Source organism: Sciurus vulgaris, assembly GCF_902686455.1.
Source record: "Sciurus vulgaris genome assembly, chromosome: 14".
In the NCBI taxonomy this organism is placed as follows: domain Eukaryota; kingdom Metazoa; phylum Chordata; class Mammalia; order Rodentia; family Sciuridae; genus Sciurus; species Sciurus vulgaris.
Genome location: NC_136475.1, coordinates 1,773,517 through 1,792,798, shown reverse-complemented (window position 1 = coordinate 1,792,798; position 19,282 = coordinate 1,773,517). Strand labels below are relative to the sequence as shown.

General features: G+C 53.3%; 1 protein-coding gene across 4 annotated transcripts; it reads left to right on the top strand.

The window, feature by feature from the left end:
• The first annotated feature begins 104 nt into the window (after window positions 1-104).
• Window positions 105-18,786, top strand: ELMOD3 (ELMO domain containing 3). 4 transcript variants are annotated; one of them, XM_079110009.1, is made up of 12 exons: window positions 105-753; window positions 895-914; window positions 3,735-3,812; window positions 4,333-4,402; window positions 7,139-7,207; window positions 8,014-8,105; window positions 9,347-9,467; window positions 9,659-9,781; window positions 13,680-13,810; window positions 17,068-17,144; window positions 17,428-17,555; window positions 17,960-18,786. In XM_079110009.1, the coding sequence occupies exons 1-12, from the start codon at window positions 696-698 to the stop codon at window positions 18,157-18,159; spliced, it is 1,167 nt and encodes a 388-aa protein (XP_078966135.1). In that variant the 5' UTR covers window positions 105-695; the 3' UTR covers window positions 18,160-18,786. The 4 variants fall into 4 exon arrangements, with proteins under 4 accessions (XP_078966135.1, XP_078966134.1, XP_078966133.1 ...); XM_079110008.1 differs by having other exon boundaries at window positions 9,344-9,467; window positions 17,071-17,144; XM_079110007.1 differs by having other exon boundaries at window positions 106-753; window positions 9,344-9,467.
• The last annotated feature ends 496 nt before the right edge of the window (window positions 18,787-19,282 follow it).

The window sequence follows — 19,282 nt, the reverse complement described above, 5'->3', positions numbered from 1 at the left end:
AAGGGCGGCTCGCGGCCGAGGCGGCGTGCGCGTGCGCGGAGCAGACAGAGGGCGCCGCCTGGGCGTGCGGACCCGGTGAGCGGGCGGCGCAGGGGGGTGAGGCCGGGCCGCGGGGCCGCGCACGGCCGGGAGGCGCGCACCCTGGCCGAGGCCGGAGCCGGGCGGCTTGGGGGGCCGAAGGAGGCCCCGCCGCTCCTCGCCGCCCGCGGCCGGGGCCCACGGCGCCCTCGGCCAGCCCGGCCGGCCCGGGCCTTGGCGATGGGCGGCCTGAGGGCCGACCCCGGGGCGCGCGCCGGGGGGGCAGCGTTGGAAGCCCCGCCTGGCGGGCCCGGCGGGCGCGCCGCGTTCTGAGCGTCCACCATCCGGGCAGCCAGGCTGGCGCTCGAAGCCCCCGACTCCCCTGCGCCCGGAGACCGAGCCCCCGAGGCCCAGAGCTGGGCCCTGCGCCTCGCCGCTGCCTGGCTGCCGGTTCCCAGAGCTGCGCGCCGAGGCGCCCCTGCTCCGCTTCCTTCCCACCGCCGCCCGGGTGGCGGGGGCGGCCCTCGGCCCGGCGGTCGTCGATTCAGAATAAGTGCACACCTCGATAGAGGCCTGACCGAACCGAGAGGCCAGACTTGTTTTCTGTTTTCTGCAGAGCTGAGGCTTCGCGGGCCTCTGGGACTTCGGTGCGCACGGAAACCAGCCGCACCCTGGCGATGGCGCGGAGGGACTGTGGTCTTAGTCCGGGTCTGCACGAGTGCCAGGAGGAAGACAGGTAGAACAGCTGGACCCGAGGCTCTCCTGTAGCGTCAGATCTCAGACCTCGGTAAACCCCCTTTGAGCCCCAGGACAGAGCTCATTTGAACAAATGACTTTGAGTCATGAATGAAAATTTTCGCTCTTTCCATAATGAAAAAGAATTTAAAGACGGACAGGTAAGCTTGCCTGTATGGGAAAGATGTTGGTTACAGATATGTTGTTAATAATAATGATGAGACACGATATCAAAAGAATGTGAAGTTTTAGGAATAAATAGGAAAATGATCTCATAGCTTTTTGTTGTATTAAAGGAGATTCAGGGCTGGGGGTGTTGATCAGTGGTAGGATGCTAAACTAGTACACATGAGGCCCCGGGTTCCATCTCCACCACCCCAGAAAAGGAGATTCTGTTCACTCCTGCCTCATCTCCCTGATAATTTGATTTCTAAATGGCTTTTGAAAGTTTGTTTGGATTGGGGGAAATTTTTCTGAGAAATCCCCCAAGAAGTCTATAGTTCATCAGTGTCATATACCTTTCATCCTCCCTGTCAAACACCACCTTACCTGATTATCCTCAGGACTCTTGGTTCACTGTGCTGTATCTTCCTTGGATTTGGTGTCTACACCTGTGTTCTACACCTTTCCCTCCATCTTACCTACCCCAGAAATAGTCTTAAACTTAGCTTGTGGGATTGAGTGGCTAGAACAAGGACACAAGTTTTACTTTGAAATTCTAGGAAGGTTTTCCTTACCATAGGAAGACAGGTGAGCTTCCTACAGGAAGCTCTGGACACTACTAGTCTCTGGTAGAGGGAATAGGACAGGGCGAATCCTGGGTATATGGACTTCTACAGGGAGTTGTTTAGCACCATGAATCACAAAATTTTTTGAACCAAATTTCAAGAAAAAATTTGAGTTAGATATTTCAGAGCTTTGTACTATGTTAAGGGTGTGTAATTCCAGCAGCTGGGGAGGTTCAGGCAAGAAGATTGTAAATTCAAGGTCAGCCTCATTCACTTAGTGAGGCCCTAAGCAACTTAGTGGGACCCTGTCTCAAAATAAAAAGAGCTGGAGATGTAGCTCAGTGGCAGAACATCCCTGGGTTCAATCCCTGAATTACCTGAAAAAAAGGGTGTTGTGGGGAGAGCATCAGAGAAACATAAGAGAAGGGCCCTGTGTAGACCTTTACAGAGAAACTTGTGCTCTGTGCAAGGGCCAAAAGAGAAGCGAGGCACCATTGTAGTTGCAGTTGGTGAAGCAGGCCACTTGAGGAAGTAGAACCCAGCTGGAAGGGATACAAGAGGTGGAGATGGGGTATGTTCTGCACAAAAACCAGTCAGATCAATGGTTGAAGGTCAGGAGAGTAGCTGCTGCCAGTGTGTTGCCTGGATTGTCGTGGGCTTTGATGTGTTGAACACAGGCCAGTTTTGGGGAGTCTGGTCAGCTGTGATATATCTGGGCTGTCATTCTTGCTTCCTGGATGTAAAGAAGTCAAAGCTGTATATAAGGAGTGTTAGTTGGCAAAAATTAACAGGAGGATTAGAGTAACAGGATAATTTAGGATTCCAGGGTCTTGACATAAGCAATGATTCCTTTGCTAATTATTTTCTTTTCATTACTGATTTTTTCTTTAATTTAGAGAAAACAACATTCACATTGTTCAGAATCTAAAAATTACAGAGGGATATACATATAGTGAAAGCTACCTCCCCCTTGTGTCCAGCCACTTGATTTTCCTGCTGGAAGCAAAGTTACTACCTCCTGGGATGTAACTCTGGAAATAGCCATTTCGAGGGATTTATGTGTCTTTATAAATGCAGTGGTGGGAGAATCTGCATTCTCTGCTTTGCCCTTTCTTAAGAGGTCATGAAGATGCGCCCACCAGGCATTCTCATTCTTCTTCAGGCCTGTGGTAGCTCACTGGATTCCAGTGCTGTAGTTGTTTTAATGAGTCCATTTGTGGACTTGTGGGGTCTCTTCAGCTTCTTGCTATCATAAATAGTGCTGCAGTGAGTGACACCGTCAAGGTACATGTAATTTTGCACAGGGATGAGTGTCTGGTAGGTGAAGTACTAGAATACACGTGCAGACCCAAGATGTGCACGTGTGGTTTTCTCAGGTACAACCGACTGTCCCCTGTGTGGGCACTCTAGCCAACAGAGTCTTAGCAAATTCTTTTGTTTTGTTTTGGGGGCAGTCACTGGGCTGGAAATCAAACCCAGGTCCTTCCACATGCTACGTAAGAGCTGTATCACTGAACAACACCCCAAACCCCTCAAACTTTTTGACCTTTGATAATCTGACAGCTGCAACATTATGTCAGAGTATCTGTGATTATGAATTGCAAACAGTTGACGAAACATTTTTTTGCTTTGTCTCATTTGGGTTTTAACTCTAGTAGGAGGAAGTTCTGGCTGAGCAGAAAGGCCAGGGGAAACTGCTTCACTGAACTTTCTTACTCAGAGTCCTGAGACCTTTGCCAGAGTTAAGAAATAGGTATAAGAGTTTTGAGATAAGTGCAGTGGTGCACACTTATAATCCCAGCTACTCAGGAGGCTGAAGCAGGAGGATCACAAGTTGAAGACCAGCCTGGGCAACTAGTAAGACCCCCTGGTCTCAAAATAAAATAGAAAAGTTTGAGGGTGAAGCTTAGTTGTAGAACACTTGCCTAGTATGCACACGGCCCTTGGTTCCTTCCCCAGGACCATCAAGAGAAGATTTTGAGAAAATATTAATTGAGCTTTTTTGGTTTTTTCTTCTTTTTTTTAATGCATTGGGGATCAAACCCAGGACCTTGCACATGATAGGCAAGAGCTGTGCCACCACATTATTTCCCCAACCCGCAGTTTTTCTTCACACCATGTTAAACAGGTTTTTCATGATAATATTTCCCTGGAGTTACGTCTTTTGTGATTCTGGGTAAAGGTGCAGCATTTAAACTGTGGTCCTGGGGGAATTGATATGTCCTGGGAGGTTGATCCTGGCCTGTCTCACAGGGTGAAAGAGCATCTCCTGGGGGTTGTGCGTCACGTGAGGAAGATGGCGGTGCCCTCGTGGACTTTGCAGGAATTCCTGTACGTATCATACTCGGCGCCTCCTGCCAGCACATACCTTTGCTCTGCTGCTTTGCAGGCCAGGCATGGTGCTGGGCACGGGGGACACAGGCTGGTAGGTGCTCTCCTCCAGGAGCTCATGCTGCGGAGTCGCAAACAGGCCACACCACCTCTGTCTAGTTGGGTAGTTGCTGTAGGAAGCAGAGCGTAAAGCGGTGGGTGCTAGAGCCCGCAAGAGTCCCAAGGACTCAAGGGAGTGTCCACCTGTCTGCTGTTAGAGGAGCACTTGCACTTATCCTTTTGTCGCCCTGCTTCCACATTGCAGTGGAAGTCTCCAGGTGTTCACTTTGAAGTTCACTTCAGTGCCACAGGAGTTCAATCCCCAGCACTAGCCCTCAAAAAATGGTTTAATGGACCCATCAGTGCCAACCAGAGTCTCTGGCCTCCCATTTCAAGGATATTTGTGCAAGTGGGTGGGAAATATTGGTGTGTATGGGGCACATGGAATCTGCCCTCTCTCTGAAGGTGACCTGCCCCACAGATCTCAGAGTTGAAGAACCGTGACGTTCTCCGGGCCCTGACAGCAGAAGCTAATGGATGGGAGCCAGGTGGTAAGGACCTCTCGGGGCCCCGGACTCGGGGTGGGGCCCAAGCCAGACCTTCTGTGGATCTGCCTTTCTTTGGCGGAATTTCTCTTATTCTTTATCCTCCAGAATTTTGTGGGCTTGTAATCCTTAAGGATAATTAGAATCAACACTAGTAGTTTACTGTGTGCCTCTGGGCGAGTCGTGATCTCTGTCTAGGTTGGAAATATTAATACTTCTCTCATCCTCAAAGGGATAGTGCGAAAATGAGTTCACGCACTTGAAAAGGCTTTGGGGTAGTCTCCTGCTTTATCTGTTTTCCATCTGTACTCTATTTAAAGTTCATTCCACTTGCTGATTTATTATGAAGAGAGAGATCCTCACTAGTTCAGAAGCAGCCACTCTGGAGTTAGATATCTCATTTAAATTCTGGCTCTTTTATAAATATTCTGGAGCTTTTATAAATACTGTAATGTAGAAAAAATTTTTGGACATCCACAAAGTTCTCTAAATAGAATACTATCCATACTGAATGGCAACAACCCAACATTAGTAAATAACTTTTAACTTAAATGCCAAAATATTTCTACTCAGATTTTTTTGTGCCAGATATTTCTATCATATTTTAAAAGTTTTTCAGATTGCTCTTGGCTAATTTCAATTAAATAGGATGACCAAGTCAGCAGTGTTTAGTTTATGAATAAATGGAAGAGAGGGAGAATAAAAAAGAATTAAAAAGGAAAAGCAGCTATACTAATGTAAGCTGAGTCCGTTTCCCAAAATTCTGTCCTTTGCCTGTGGTCCTCTGTTGGTCAGGATCATCTCTGGAAGTGGGAGGGTCTCTAAGAGGACGGGAAAAGCCCTTACATGGCTTGGGTGTCTGTTCCCAGTTTGTCGGCACTGGTCTGGTATCTTTAGTTGGTTTCAATGCCACATGTTTGATTCTTCTCCATTGCTGGGGACAGAACCCTGGGCTCCAATGCCGAGCGGGTGCTCTACCACTTAGCCGCATCCCAGCCCTTGATATTGCTAGCCAGTAGCTAGTACTTTCCTTTGACTAACCTGTGGTGACAGCAGACCCTTACCCCTGTGCTGCTGCTGAGGTCTCTACTCCTCCCTCCCAGACCTGGGTGAGGAGCACAGGGGACAGGTAGCCCTGAGTGCTCGGAGCGGGGGTCTGAGGGTGCAGAATCAAAGCCGCAAGTCGGTGGGACTCAGACCATACGCGTTCCTTGTGGTTGTTCTGCTTCTCCCTTTCTGGGCCAGTTACTTTGTCCCTCATTTGATCTCCTGAGGGTCCAGCATGTTGAAGGCAAGTGTTATTTTCTTGACCATCCAAGGTCAAGTATTTGTTTGGTGTTGTCCACCTTGGAGTCCCTCAGTCTCAGTGTCTGCCGCCTCAGGCTGGAGGTGGCATAGACAGCCTTGAGACCAAGGCTGTGTCAGTCGCAATCGCTCGCGCTTACTGAACCACAGCCTTCGGGCTGCGTGCTCTCGTATGGAGCTGGAGAAGAGGAGCTAGGTGACTAAGCAGCTCACCCAAAGAAACACAGCCCCTGAGCAGCAGCGGTCGCACCCTTCACCTCATCTGGCTCTTGGGTGTGCTTTCAGCCACTGTCCTCTGCTGTTTCCCAGCCTGTCTCTTCCTCACTCTCCATTAGCATTTGGTGGCATTTAATCTGCAAGAGCACGTCTATCTTAGTCTGTTTTTCATTACTATCATGAGATAGCTGACGGTGGGTGGCTCTTTTGGCTCACAGCTCTGTTGCAAGGTTGAGGCTGCATCGTGATGGCCTTGCTGGCAGGCCCAGGTTGGTGTGGGGCATCTCAAGGAGGGAGAGCAGGACCACACATGCACGTCTCCTCTGGGCTGGCTCTCATGACGCCCCCAGTATTCAGTCATGGCCTCCACCCTTATTTACTCCCAATCGCCTCCTGAAGATCCCACCTCTGAGTAGGAGAGTCGCACTGTGTCCACCCTCTTAGCAGCTCACAGTGGGATTGGATTTCAACACTGGAAGGTTCCACTTGGAGACACACCCAAACCACATGCAAACTGCGGGGCAGGAGCCTTCCTAGCCTGCGTACACACCTGTGGCCAGGGAGGTCCTCATCCACACTGGGTGGTGCAGTCTCCATCCTTCATGTTGTTAGTTGGTGTCATAGGAGAATTGGGAGCACCAGTGCCAGAAGGTGCCCAGCAGTTTGGGCTAGAGAGGCAGCTGTGTTTTGGAGAGAAGGCTGTGTGATAGCTGCCCTTTCTCCCCCTTTCCCTTTTGCGGAAGTGCGTTGATTCATCCGACATCTGCAGAGCCCCTGCCATGCATGCAGCACTGCTGGGTCTGGAGGACCCTGCCCTGTGCCTAACAGAACAGGGCTAGACAGCCAGGCCACCATGGTAACCATCGGGTGTAGCGCCTCAGGGTGTGGCTCCTAATCCAGGTGTGAGGTCAGAGATGCTGCCCCGTGAGGGAGGGAACAGCCTGCAGGGCGAGCCGTCTGCAAGGACTGGAGCATGGGGAAGGCAGAGCGAGCCGAGGACCCCAGCCGATCCCCGAGCAAGGCAGCGAGGGAGGAAGGATCTGGACCCTGAGGGGCTTAGGTGTGTGCTGCAGAGTGAGGGCTCAGAAAGCCGCTGGAGGACATCAGTACTGCCTTCTGAAAGCTCACTCTGGCAGGACCCGGAGGGTGGCCAGGCCGGGGGCAGGCGAGGCTGGTGTCTGCAGTAGTGGTCAGCCGCTCCTCCTTTTCTCATTGTTGCAGTTGTGAGCGCAGAGGTGCTCAGGGCCCAAGAGGAATGGGAAGCTGTGGACACCATCCAGCCAGATGCAGGTAAATGAGGGTGGCTGGTGTTCTGGAGCTCTGGGATTAGGAGACCTTTCCTGAGTGTTCTCATTTTAGTAGTGTGACATAGAATAAAATCTCTTTTCCAAACCAAAAGATGACAACATTCTTCCTCCAGAGAAAGGGAAATGAGTGCAGGGTTGCCAGCCCTCCCTGACATCCAGCTAATCTGAGAGAAGGCAGGGGGAGCCTTGGGCAGGGGCAGCCTCTGCAGGGTGAGGAGGATGGAGGCAGGCAGCCAGGGCCCTGCGCACAGCTGGTCAGGTTGTTCAGTGTTCAAGGTGGGCTGCAAAGACAGGGGCAAAGCCATCTACTGGAGTGCTCTGAAGGCTGGGTACGAATCTCCTCAAGTCCCTTTCTGAGAGGTAGAGACATGGCAGGGTAGAGGTAGCACCTGGACTTAGCCTGAGTCCCATCAAGCTCCTGGAGAGGTGTGACAGGGAATAGCATCAGCTATCGCCTACGTGGCGAATTGGCCCCTGAGCAAACCAGTAGCACGCCCCCTGTGGGTACCTACTCCTGGCAGTGACTTGCCCCCTCAAGGATGGATGGAATTAGGGAGCCCTGCAGGTCAGCCCCATCCTGCTCCGTGCGGAGGTCAGCTAGCAACTCTGAACAGCCTGGTCCAGCGGGTAAAGCCAGCTCCTTCAAAGGAGAGCCGCAGCCATGGGTGTCTGGTGCTCAGCTGGAAGCCCGTGCTTGGCTCAGAGGTGACCACCAGGAGCCCTAGGTAGAGGCTTGCTGGCAGAACGACAACTGTTACAAATCCTCAGCTCTCTTCCCTTTTGCCACAGAGAGCTGGGACAGCTCAGACCAGCCTGGACAGCTCATCTCCTTTGGTGAGGCCCTGCAGCACCTCCAGACTCTGGACCTCTCCTCCTTCAAGGTAACGGGAGGTTCAGGTCCTCAAAGTTCCTGCTTCCAGGAGCCAGGCTTCCCTCCCTCCAAAGAGGGCCCTGGGCAAGCAAGTGGAAGCATCCACCTGAGGGCCTGTCTCACCTGAGAAGTGCTGTGGCCTACCATTCAGGGGCCTGTGCAGCTGTCCCCTGCTCTTCCCTCTTAGCAGTGGGAGGTGGGAACCAAGGACCCGGAAGCACCCTGGGGAGGTGGCGCAGTTGTCCAAGGAGCTGAATGAGTCATGGCCAATAGAGGGCAGGGCAGTTCTCTGAAGGATCCAGGAGCTATTTGGGAATCTTAGTATGTGGGGTCAGGAAAGGAGGGAGTATTGGGGGAAAGTCAAGCTGGGCTTTCTTGTTCAACCTGTGACTAGCAGTAAGTTGAGAAGAATGCAGTTGCAGATCATTAACATGAAACCTGGCTCAGGAGTTGTGTTGGTCAGCAGAGTCCAGAGAGCAGAAGCTACTCAAATTGGAATATCCCAAGGCAGGGGCCGAAGTGCGGCTCAGTGGGTAGCGTTGGCCTTGCATGTGTGAGGCCCTGGGTTCATCCTCAGCTTCTCAAAACAAAAGAAAAGAGAGGGCTGGGGATATAGCTCAGTTGGTAGAGTACTTGCCTCACAAGCACAAAGCCCTGGGTTCAATCCCCAGTACCGCAAAAAAAAAGAGAGAAGATATTCTAAGACCAGCAGCCGTGATCCTGGCCACAAGGAGCCAGCACGACTGAGCTTAGGAAGCACTGGTCATGGACGCAAGGCTCCAGCCACCTCTCAGAGGCTTCTCTCAGTGAGTCTCCACTGAACCCCCTCCCTTCTGGCTGGTGTCCTGGAAGTTGAGTGGGGACTCACCTCTGAGAGAGGGAAATGGGTGTGGAAGGGTAGAGCAGCCCTGCTAGGAGCCCTGGCCGGCTTTCTCTTGGACCACACAGGGGAATCCCAGAGGGGCATCTGGAGCCTCCCAGAGTCAGTAGAAGAGCTAATTCTGGAAAATTCTGAAGGACCAACGTACAGAACTGGCAGGGAATGCTGGCTTCAGGACACCTCCTTCTCCCTGCAGACAAGCTGGGAGAGCCTGTCTGGGAGGCCTGGCAGGTTCTTGGCAGCCTCTGCCTCTCTTCACTGCCCAGAGGCAGGTGCTAGCTGGGGGGCTGACTGACCCCAGGGGATGGTCAGCTCCTTAAGGTAGGTGAAGCTGGCCCTCTCCCCAATACCTGCATCTTCCTCCCCAGAAGAGAATACAACCAACTGTTCGAAGGACTGGGCTCGCCGCCCTCCGGCACTGCCTCTTCGGGCCTCCTAAGCTCCATCAGGGCCTTCGGGAAGAAAGGGACTTGGTCTTGACCATAGCTCAGTGTGAGTGTTGGGACTGCCACAGAGCATACTCCACATGGGTGCTGGGACAGAGCACTGTGCCCCTCAGCCGGCCAGGCCAGGGCTCTTGCATGCACCTGATGGCGGGTGAGACTGGATGCTGAGAGGAGGGTGTCGAGCATCCAGCCCTCCCCAGGGACAGTCGGCAGAGAGTGTGGTGTGTTTGGGGGCAGGTGGCCTGGACAGCCAAGACCCAGTGCACGGCCGTGTGCTCCAGACCATCTACAAGAAGCTGACCGGCTCCAAACTGGACTGCGCCCTCCGGGGAGACCACTGGGAGGACCTGGGCTTTCAGGGTAAGAGGAGACGTGCACTCTCCCTCCCTCCCCTGACCCAGGGCTAGCATGGCAGCTGCGCCAGCACAGGAAGAGCCGGGCTCCCAGAGGCTACAGCACGGTGAGGCTGAGGCCTCGCCACGAGAAGACACCTGCAGCCTGCAGGAGTGGCAGGGCTGGAACCTGAAGCCTTGGGATCTGTCCTCCTCCTTTTTCATGAGAAAAGTGAAAATTTCATTACTTTTTTTTTTTTTTTTTTTTTGCGGTACTGGGGATCAAACTCAGGGCCTTATGCTTGCGAGGCGAGCACTCTACCAGCTGAGCTATCTCCCCAGCCCCTCATTACATATTTTTAAACTCAAAGGAAGATGATTTCACTTGTTTTAGGGTGATGCTTTTTTTCAAAGTCATATCCAGTTATATTTGTGTGGAATAGCGAATGATTTTAATTAGAAAAGGAAGCTTTATGTACCCTTAATCTGTTGGTAGTGATGGGAGGTTAGGCCCCAGAACTGTGGTGTAGTTGTCTTGGGAGTGTCCCCCGTGTATTGAGGACCACATCAGATAGTGTTGTGATTTTTGCCTCCACCAAATATAACATCAGAAGCCTGGAGGGAGGGCGGGGGCAGTGGGTGGTGCAGCACCCCCCAGCCTGTGGAGCCCTGGGTCCCCTCCCAGCACAGGACAGACTGCAGGGCCTTGGCGTCCTGCACATGCTGTTTGCACCCTGTCTTGTTCTTCCCTCCCAGTGTCCAGGACTCTTTCTCTGCCATCTTCCTCCTGGTGTGAGAATGCCGTGATCGTCCCTTCTCAGGAGCACTCTGGGTGCAGTTTAAAACCCCTGGTCTTTTCCTTCAGCTCTTGAAGCACACTGCTTCCTTCTGGCCTCAGGCTGTCTGACGAGAAGTCCCCTGCCACTCGCGTTCCCTCCCCCTATGAGTAAGGAGCTGCTGTTCTGCCCTGCTTCGGAGGTCTTTTGTCTTTTTGTAATACTGGGGGTTAAACCCAGCAACTGTGTCCCCATTCTGTTCTTATTTTTTTATTTTGAGACAGGGTCTCGCTAAGTTGCTGAGACAGACTGGCCTTGAACTTGCAATTCTCCTGTCTTAGCCTGGGATTACAGGCATGTGCTACCATGCCCAGCTTTTCTTAAGATTTCAGGATTTTGACCATGACGTGTCCTCATATGGGTCTTTTTAGGCTGATCCTGCTTGGGGTTAGCTCAGCCGCTTGAATCTGTTAGTTTATGTGCTTTGTGAAATGTGGCCAATTTCTAGCTACAATTACTTTGAATACTTTCTTCAGCCCCAGACTTTGTCTTCTCTTGTGGTACTCAGGACACAAGGCGAGACCCTTGCTGCACTGTGGGCCTGAAGCCAGGGCCTTGCTGGTGCTGGGCAGCGGCTGCACCACTGAGCCGCGGCCCCGCCTTGGTGTTTGCGTCTAACCTAATAGCTCCCCCAGGCCCTGCTCGTTTCTGCTTTTTCCCCTGTCCTCTTGTTCAGACGGGATCATTTTATTTGTTCCTCCTTCATAGTCTCTGACCTCCTCTTTATCTCCAGTGTTTAGGTTTATTTGATTTATTTTTTCATTTCTAAAGTTTCCATTTGGTTCTTTCTTCATTTGCTTTTCTTTAGTGACCCTTTCTATTTTTGCAGTTGTTTTTCAGGGTGGGCCCAGAGGTGTAGCTCAATGGTGGAGGATGTGCTTAGCGTGCCAAAGCCCTGGCTTCTGTCCCCAGCACTGAGGAGAAAAACCAAAGTATATTCTGTCATACTGGCTCATGAGAGGCATAGCTGCTGTGGTGGTTTTCTGCTGTTGCTGTGACAAATCTCCACAGCTTAGTAGCTTGGAACAACATCATGTGTCCCTCGACCTCTGCCTCTGCAGTCCAGAGTTCCGACACACATCGAGGCTGGTGGGCTGCACTCCTTGCGCTCCTTTTCGGAGGCTCTAGGAAAGATCCACTTGCTTATCTTTCCACCTTCCAGAGGCTCCTGCATTCCTTCTTCTCAGAGCCAGAAACAGCACCCCTTCCTGGCCCTGTGCTTGAGCCTCCCTCTCTGCCTTCCTGGACCTCCCTTACTACACTGGGCCCTCCCAGAGCCCAGGGTGGTCACCCTCCTGCTGATTAGTGTCTTCTTAATCTCCTTCCCGTGCTGCTCACTCAGAGGTACTGGGGTGGAGGCATGGGCGTCTTTGGAAGTGGGGCAATATTTGGCCTACCACAGCCACTGTAAAATCCTTGCTAGATCAGTCCAGCTTCTGTGCTATCCCAGTGTTGGTGTCCGCTGAGTGTCCTTTCTCATTTATATTGAGAATGAGAAGTGAGATTGTCCTGGTTCCTGGCGTCAAGTGTGGTTTTCTGTTAGCCCTGGACGTTTTGAGTACTGTGTTAAGAGACTGGGGATCTCCTTTATACCTCCCCTTCTAGCAGGCCTCCTCTGCTGCCATGCCAGTCCGGCAAGAAGGGCTGTCACTCATTGGGTGAAGCCCAGGTATCCCTTTGGCCTCTGGACACCACTGACTGGGAGGGACGGGGCACTTCACTGCTGTCCCCGTGTGACCTCCACTGACATCGCAGAGGTGATAGGGTTGCTCCTTACCACTGGGAAGGATGAAGGCCCAGCTCCTGCTTGGCCTTCTCTGATGCTAGCCTGGTGCAGGTAAGGGTGCCTTGTTACAGACCAGTCAGGGTGGGAGTCCAGGCCCCCACTGGGGCTTTGCTGAGGATTGGGAACAGGGACATGTTTCTGTGTCATGTTTAGCTGGATAGGATGGTTATTATCTAAAGTGTTCTGTCTTAACCGGGTGCAGTTGTGCATGCCTGTAATCCCAGTAGCTTGGGAGGCTGAGGCAGGAGGATTACAAATTCAAAACTAGCCTTAGCAATTTAACGAGGCCCTAAACAACTCAGCGAGACCCTGTCTCAAAAACTAAAAATGGTTGGGGAAGTGTCTCAGGGGTTGAGCACCCCTGGGTTCAATCCCTAGTATCAAAAATAAATAAATAAATAAAAATAAAGTGTTCTTTCTTGCTAAGCTGCTCCTCTCCTGGCCCTTTGGCCAGAGACAACAGGCTTTCTTGGATTTTTTTCTTTATCTCTGCTATCTACGTCTGTTTTCTGTTGCTATAACAAAACACCTTCGTTAAAAATGGGAGTGGATTTGGCTCATGGGTATGCTGGCCGGGAAGTTCAAGAGCATGGCACCGCATTGCTAGATCCTGGTGGGGGCCGTCCTGCTACCTCATTACGTGGCGGAGGACAGCACGCAGCCTGACAGAGGAGCACATTGGCTCAGTCTCTTCCTCTTTGCCTGAGGCCGCTGGTCCTTCACGGAGGCCCCGCCTCCAAATGCCACCAACATATGAACTTGGGAGTTAAGTTTCCAACACGCAAAATTGGGGGCATGCATTCAAATGTGGCATGTTCCCCTTGCACTTCTGTCACCACTCTCCAGCGTTTGGTTGGAATACAAGGCAGAAGGAGACCTGAGGAGTTCACCAGTGTCATTTCTCAGTAGTCAAGGTTCTAGCCAGTCGGAGACTTCTGACGTTTGCAGCTCTTCCTCGTGGGACTTGAGGGAGTCCATTATTCGTCTTGCCCTGGAATCAGAAGTTTAGTCATTTCCTGTAAAGGCTCACACTGGTATTATGGAGAAATGACTCCAGAGAGTCATGTGAGCAAGAGAAACTGCTGTTTGAGGTGACCTCCAGGGCGTGGGGAGACAGGCTGGGGTAACCCAGAGAGCCAGTCACAGGAGTATGGCAGGAAGCAGGCCTGTGTTCCTCGGGCTTCCGTCGCCGTGGAAAGGGGCCCGAGTCAGGGCAGCTCCCCAAGCAAGTCCCTGGAGCTTGAGGGGCAGGGCTTTGTTGGGCCCAATTACTGTCCCACCACATTTTCTCATGGCTATTGCAGGAGCGAATCCAGCCACAGACCTGAGAGGGGCAGGCTTCCTTGCCCTCCTGCACCTGCTGTACCTGGTGATGGATGCGAAGACCTTGCTTATGGCCCAGGAGATTTTCCGCCTGTCTCGTCACCATATCCAGGTGGGCTTTGGTGGGAAGCCAGAGGAGAGGGCTCTGGAGCAAGGACCTGAGCACCAAGAGGACCTCACAGGTTGAGAACTGGTTGCTGAAGGCTCTCCGGGCAGTGAAAACAAACACTGTCATCTAACCTGTCTTGGAGTTTGAGCTCCACCACTCGCCCGCTGTGGGTCTCAAGCAAGTTCTCAGCAGCTTAGAGCCTTGATTTCCTCAGCCGTGGGATGGAAATCCTACCAACTGTATGTGGCTCCTTGAGAAAATTAAATGGGACATAAAGCACTGGACACACACACAGGAGTCTGTTTCACCCTCTGCTCCCTGCAGAGACCCTTGCTCAGTGTTGGTGGCTTCTCCTGACCCTAAAGGGAAAGAGCCTTCAGCTGACTCCTGTACTCACTGTCAGGCTCCTTGGTCTCTGTCCAGTCCTGCCTTCTGGGAAGAGGGCTGATGGTTTTCCTAAGCAGTAAAAGGTGGTAGTCCCTCCATTTTAGGAAGCAACTTTGACCTGCTTCCTTCCATTCATCCAGCCCAGATTCATAGGAGCTGGAACGCATTCATCACTGAATGAAGATTTACTCAGTGTCCCCTGTGCTAGTTATTTCTCATTTCTCATGGTGCTTGGGATGCCTCAGGAAGCAAAACAACAGGATCCCCCCACAGAGATGGTAAGACATAGGCTCAGTGCCAGCTATGGGAGAGCATGTCAGGCGGTAAGCGCAAAGGAGAGGCACAAGTCAGGTGGGTGAGCAGAAGGGGAGCAGTCAGCAGCGCTCACAAGAGGGAGCCAAGACATAGCCAGCCTCGAAGGAGGTGGGGAAGGACACTCCAGGCAGAAAGGAAACGGTAGGGAAACCAGTGGGAGTGCAAGGGACACAGGAGCTCAGCAGGCTGGGCCCCAAGGGTAGCACCAGACGCCACGGGCCTCACAGCCACAGGAGGGACTCCAGGTTTTACCTTGTGTCAAATGAGGAGCCCCAGCAGGGTTTAGACTAGTGTTGCATGAGCCAACCTAGATTTTTGTAATGGCTCTTACCAGCTGCTTGGTTAAGAGTAGCATTCAGGAAGGGCTTTTATCATAGTCCATGTTGGAGACGATAGTGGCTGGGGCCAGGGAGTTTTTAGAGGAGAGTCTGGTTATGCATAGTTCAGTGTGGGCTTAAGAGTACAGAGCAGGTATGTCTTCCTGAGGGTCGAGTAGGGCTTAGGACAAAACAGGCAGACCGTGGGAATTGCTTAGCACAAGCCACTGAGGGAGAACAGGGCTGGGGTTCTGTTTTGCCACACGTTTTTAAAGGTCCATCGGACTTCAAAGTGCCAGTGTTGGTAAGTGGCCAGATACATGAGTATGGAATTAGCGAGAGGCTGTAGGCTCCTTCAGTGGATTGAGAGGTGCCATCCTCAGCCAGTGGCATCAGCCTCACCTGGAACTTCTTAGAAATGAGCCTTCTGTGCCCTCCCCAGACCTCGTGCATCAGAAACTCGTGAGTGGGGCTAGAACCCTGTGTGCAGGACACCCTGCAAGGGATTCTGGGAACCACTGGTGGGGATCTTTTCTACCTCCAGTGTGGGTGGTTGTCAGGGGAAGAGTACAGTCTGAGCCACTCCACAGTGTGGGCAGAGACCGGGTGGAGGGGACCGTGGTGGAAGGAAGGCGAGGAGCCCGGGGAGGGTACGGTTCTGGAAGCCATATGGAGCAGCCGAGCCGCCTGGCCCAGATGGTGCTGATCACTCAGATGACCGCTCAGCCATTGCTGGATTTGTCCCTTGGGGATCTCGATGTGAGCATTTTCAGTGAGGGTCAGACACAGAAGACCTTGATTTAGATTGGGTCAAGAGGGAATTGGAGGGGTAAATCAGAGACCGTAAGTTAGACAACTTTTTCAAGGAACTTTCTTGCAAATGGGTGCAAACACAGGTGGTAGTAGGGAAGGATACTTTTCAGTAGTTTTTTTTTTTTTATTTCGTGGTAGTGGGGATCGAACTCGGGGCCTTGTGCTTGCAAGGCAAGCACTCTACCAGCTGAGCTATCTCCCCAGCCCTTCAGTAGTTTTTATTTTCATATAATTTCAAATATTTGAAAATTTGCAAGTGGGCAGTGTCATCTGATAACATGAGAATCAAAGCTGGGCTGTGGGAGGAGCGTGGAGAGTGTCTGCAGCAGAGGTGCCTCCCCTCCACACCCAGGGGCACCCAGCACTGTGGGCCGCAGGCCCTTCCACACCCAGGGGCACTCAGCCAGGGCCACAGGCCAGTGCACGTTCATGGGAACCTTCGCTGGTGACACACAACCACAGCTGGAGCATGAGCACTGAGCAGGACCATCCTGCCAGGGACACAGCAGGCTTGGGGAGTTGCAGAAGAGTGAGAGGTGGGGCAGACCAAGGCTTATGCAGAGGCTCGTGGGGCCGGAGTCCAGGAGACCGTGGCCTGAGGGAGGGGTTTGTGGCCACCACATGCAGAGGTACAAAGAAGATGAGCTTGGCCCTGGTGCATTCAGGATAGATAGGTGGGCTGGGCATGGTGGCACACACCTATGATCCCAGCAGCTCAGGAGGCTGAGGCAGGAGCACCTAAAGTTCAAGGCCAGCCTTGGAACTTAGCAAGATTTTTCTGTCTCAAAATCTCAGAATAAAAAGGGCCAGGAATATAGCCCAGTGGTAAAGTGGCCCCTCCCAGGTCCTATCCCCAGTACAATACGTAAATAAATAACTATATGGGACTGTGAAACTGTGTTGGAATGAAGGGGGGTGTTGGAACCCCAATACACCCTTAGCTTTCAGGTCACATTGTCTTAAAGAGGCCTGGTCTAAAGAACACATTGTAATTTTTATTTTGAAGTAATGTTAGATTTACAGAAAAATTGTAAAAGTAGTCCAGAACATTCTCATATACCTTTCTGCCATCGTCCCCTAGAAATAATCTTGCCCAACCCCGTGACCATAGTCAGAACTAAGAAAGTACTAGCTGCACTACAGCCTTTGTTCCAGTCTCCCCTGTGTGCACATTGCTGGGATCGCAGCCTGGGCCTCTTGCTGGCCTAGCAAATGCTCTGCCGCCGAGTAGCACATAGCCTCAGTGGAATCCTGGTCCGCAGGCTTTACCAGAACCACCCGAGGCCACTGAGCCTTGGTGTTCTCACCTGTGAGATGGGACAGCAGTGTGAGCAGCCTCTCTGCCTCTGTGACTGCCTCTGGTCCCACCAGGCTGGGGGCAAAACAGGGCAAGAGGGGAGCCACTGACCTGCCGCCCTTCCATTCCAGCAGTTTCCCTTCTGTTTGATGTCAGTGAATGTTACCCGCATCACCATCCAGGCCCTGAGGGAGGAGTGTCTCTCCAGGTAGGTCCCCAGCTGGTCAGTGTGACCAGCAGAGCCAGCCCTTCCCGCCCCACCTCTGCAACTCCATTCCTCCCCCACTGGTCCTGGAGGGCCTGGGCCAAGTTCCTGCACACCTGCCTCCCGCCATCTCTGCTCCCCAGCCTGACGCAGGTGGGGGCTGCCTGGAGAGGGGTGGGGAGCTCCCAGTCTGACTGGCTCCTCTAGGGCACCCAGGAGGGTGGGCGGGAGGGTGCCAGATGTCGCCTTCATCTGCAGCTCACAGGCCACTTTCCTGGTCCCACAGGGAGTGTAACCGGCAGCAAAAGGTCATTGCCGTGGTGAACAGCTTCTACGCCGCCACTTTCCTCCGCCTCGCCCATGTCTGGAGGACCCAGCAGAAGACCATCTCAGACTCGGGCTTTGTCCTCAAAGGTGTCTCTTTCTCCTGGGAGCCCAGGCCCCTGGATGCTGTCCCAGGCCCAGAGACGCACTGGTTTCTGTCTCCAGCTGCAGCTCCCTCTCCTGCCCCATGCGGGAACCACCCTCCAGAGCGTGCTGCTCTCTTCTCTGCCACCACAGCCCTCCTTCCTGGCCATATGCCTCTGAGGTCACACTTTGTGAATCAGACACAGGAACCAAGGGTTCAGCGGTAGACTTGACTCTCAAGAGTTGAGATTGGCTGGACAAGGCAGCATGTGGGCCTGGGCTCTTAGTGCTCTCCATTCTAGGTGACTCACCTTGACCTCCCTAGCCTAGGGATTGGGAGTGCTCACCAGACCTGCTAGGTATGACCAGAGTTCCCTGAGCTTTCTTCTCCCTAATCCTCTCTCCTCCAGATTTGGAAGCGTTGGCCAAGAAGAGCCCACGGCGGCTGCTCAAGACCCTGGAGAGCTACCTGGCCCGGGCGTCAAAGGGACAGGCCTCCTTGTTGGCACAGAAGTGTCCTGGGCCACAAGCCCCTCCCTCCACAGATCTCACCTTCACAGGTGTGTGTGACCTGCAGCCCCACTCCTCCGAGGGTGCAGGGCTGATCTGAGCAGCCCAGAGACCAGCCAGCAGGAAGACCCCTAGCCTGGCCACCAGGCTTCAGAGGTCACATGGCAGACCATGTTTAGAGCCCCTTGGCTGGGCCAAGCACCTTCCTGCCATGGCAGGTGAGATGGGAAGCTCCTGGGCCTGATGCGGAAAGCCAAGTACCCTCACCAGCTCCAGGTGCTCTGGGCGACTGGCCCAGCTGTGCTGCAGCCTCCAGGGCTGCGTTCCAGGGGTCAGTGGCAGTGAGCGGAGCTTGAGGTGCAGCAGCCCTGTCTGGCATGCCACACACCCCGCACAGGATGGACCCTGCCGATGGAAACGCCTGGACTTGGCTCCTAGCAGCAGTCGGCCTGCCTCTGCTCAGGGCCTCGGGGAAGAATGGCGACTGGGGCCAGCAGGGGCAGCACTGATGGCTGGGCTGCTCCTCCCCAGCCCCGCTCCCTTCCCCAGTTTGTGATCTAGAGAAGGGCTCTGGGCTGGTGTCCCCGGCCGCCCCATCGCAAATGCCCACAAGCTAGGGCTTCCTCCTGGGAGGTTCTCGCGTCCTCGGATGGCTTTCTGGCCTGGGCAAAGAAGGAGGAAGTCACTCACACCAGCACTTTAAAATAAAGCAGTGCTTTAGTTGGAGGCTCTGGTCCCCGCTGTGTCCTTCCAGGACCTGTTGTGCAGGGCCTTCCTGGGCCTTGTCCCTGGACCCCATTAGAGCCCTGCAGGAAGGAATGGCCCAGGAAGGAGCAGTTGCCTATGCCCAGCCACACCCAGCACTGAGCTGCAAAGCCCATCCTCACTGGCTGCAGGTGTGGACATGGTGGCCCAGGTGCTTGTCAGGTGCACTTGCATGGCAGCCTGGTTCTGTTGCTCTCCTCAGGCTGCAGGCCCAGGCATCCAGGCTGGGGGTCGGGGCAGCAAGACCCCCGCCACCTCTGTCTTTGCTCCAGTGTTAGTTGAGTCTTCTCCAGGCCTGACTCACTGGAGGTGGGACCCATCTCAGGTGGGGACAACAGAAGAGCTTCCAGGTGCAGAAGGGAATTTTCCCAGGTGTGGCTGGTGACAAACCCTGCAGTCTGCCTCTTGTCGTCTTTGCTAGGGTTAAACTAAGGCCTTGTTCTGTGAATCCCTCCAGC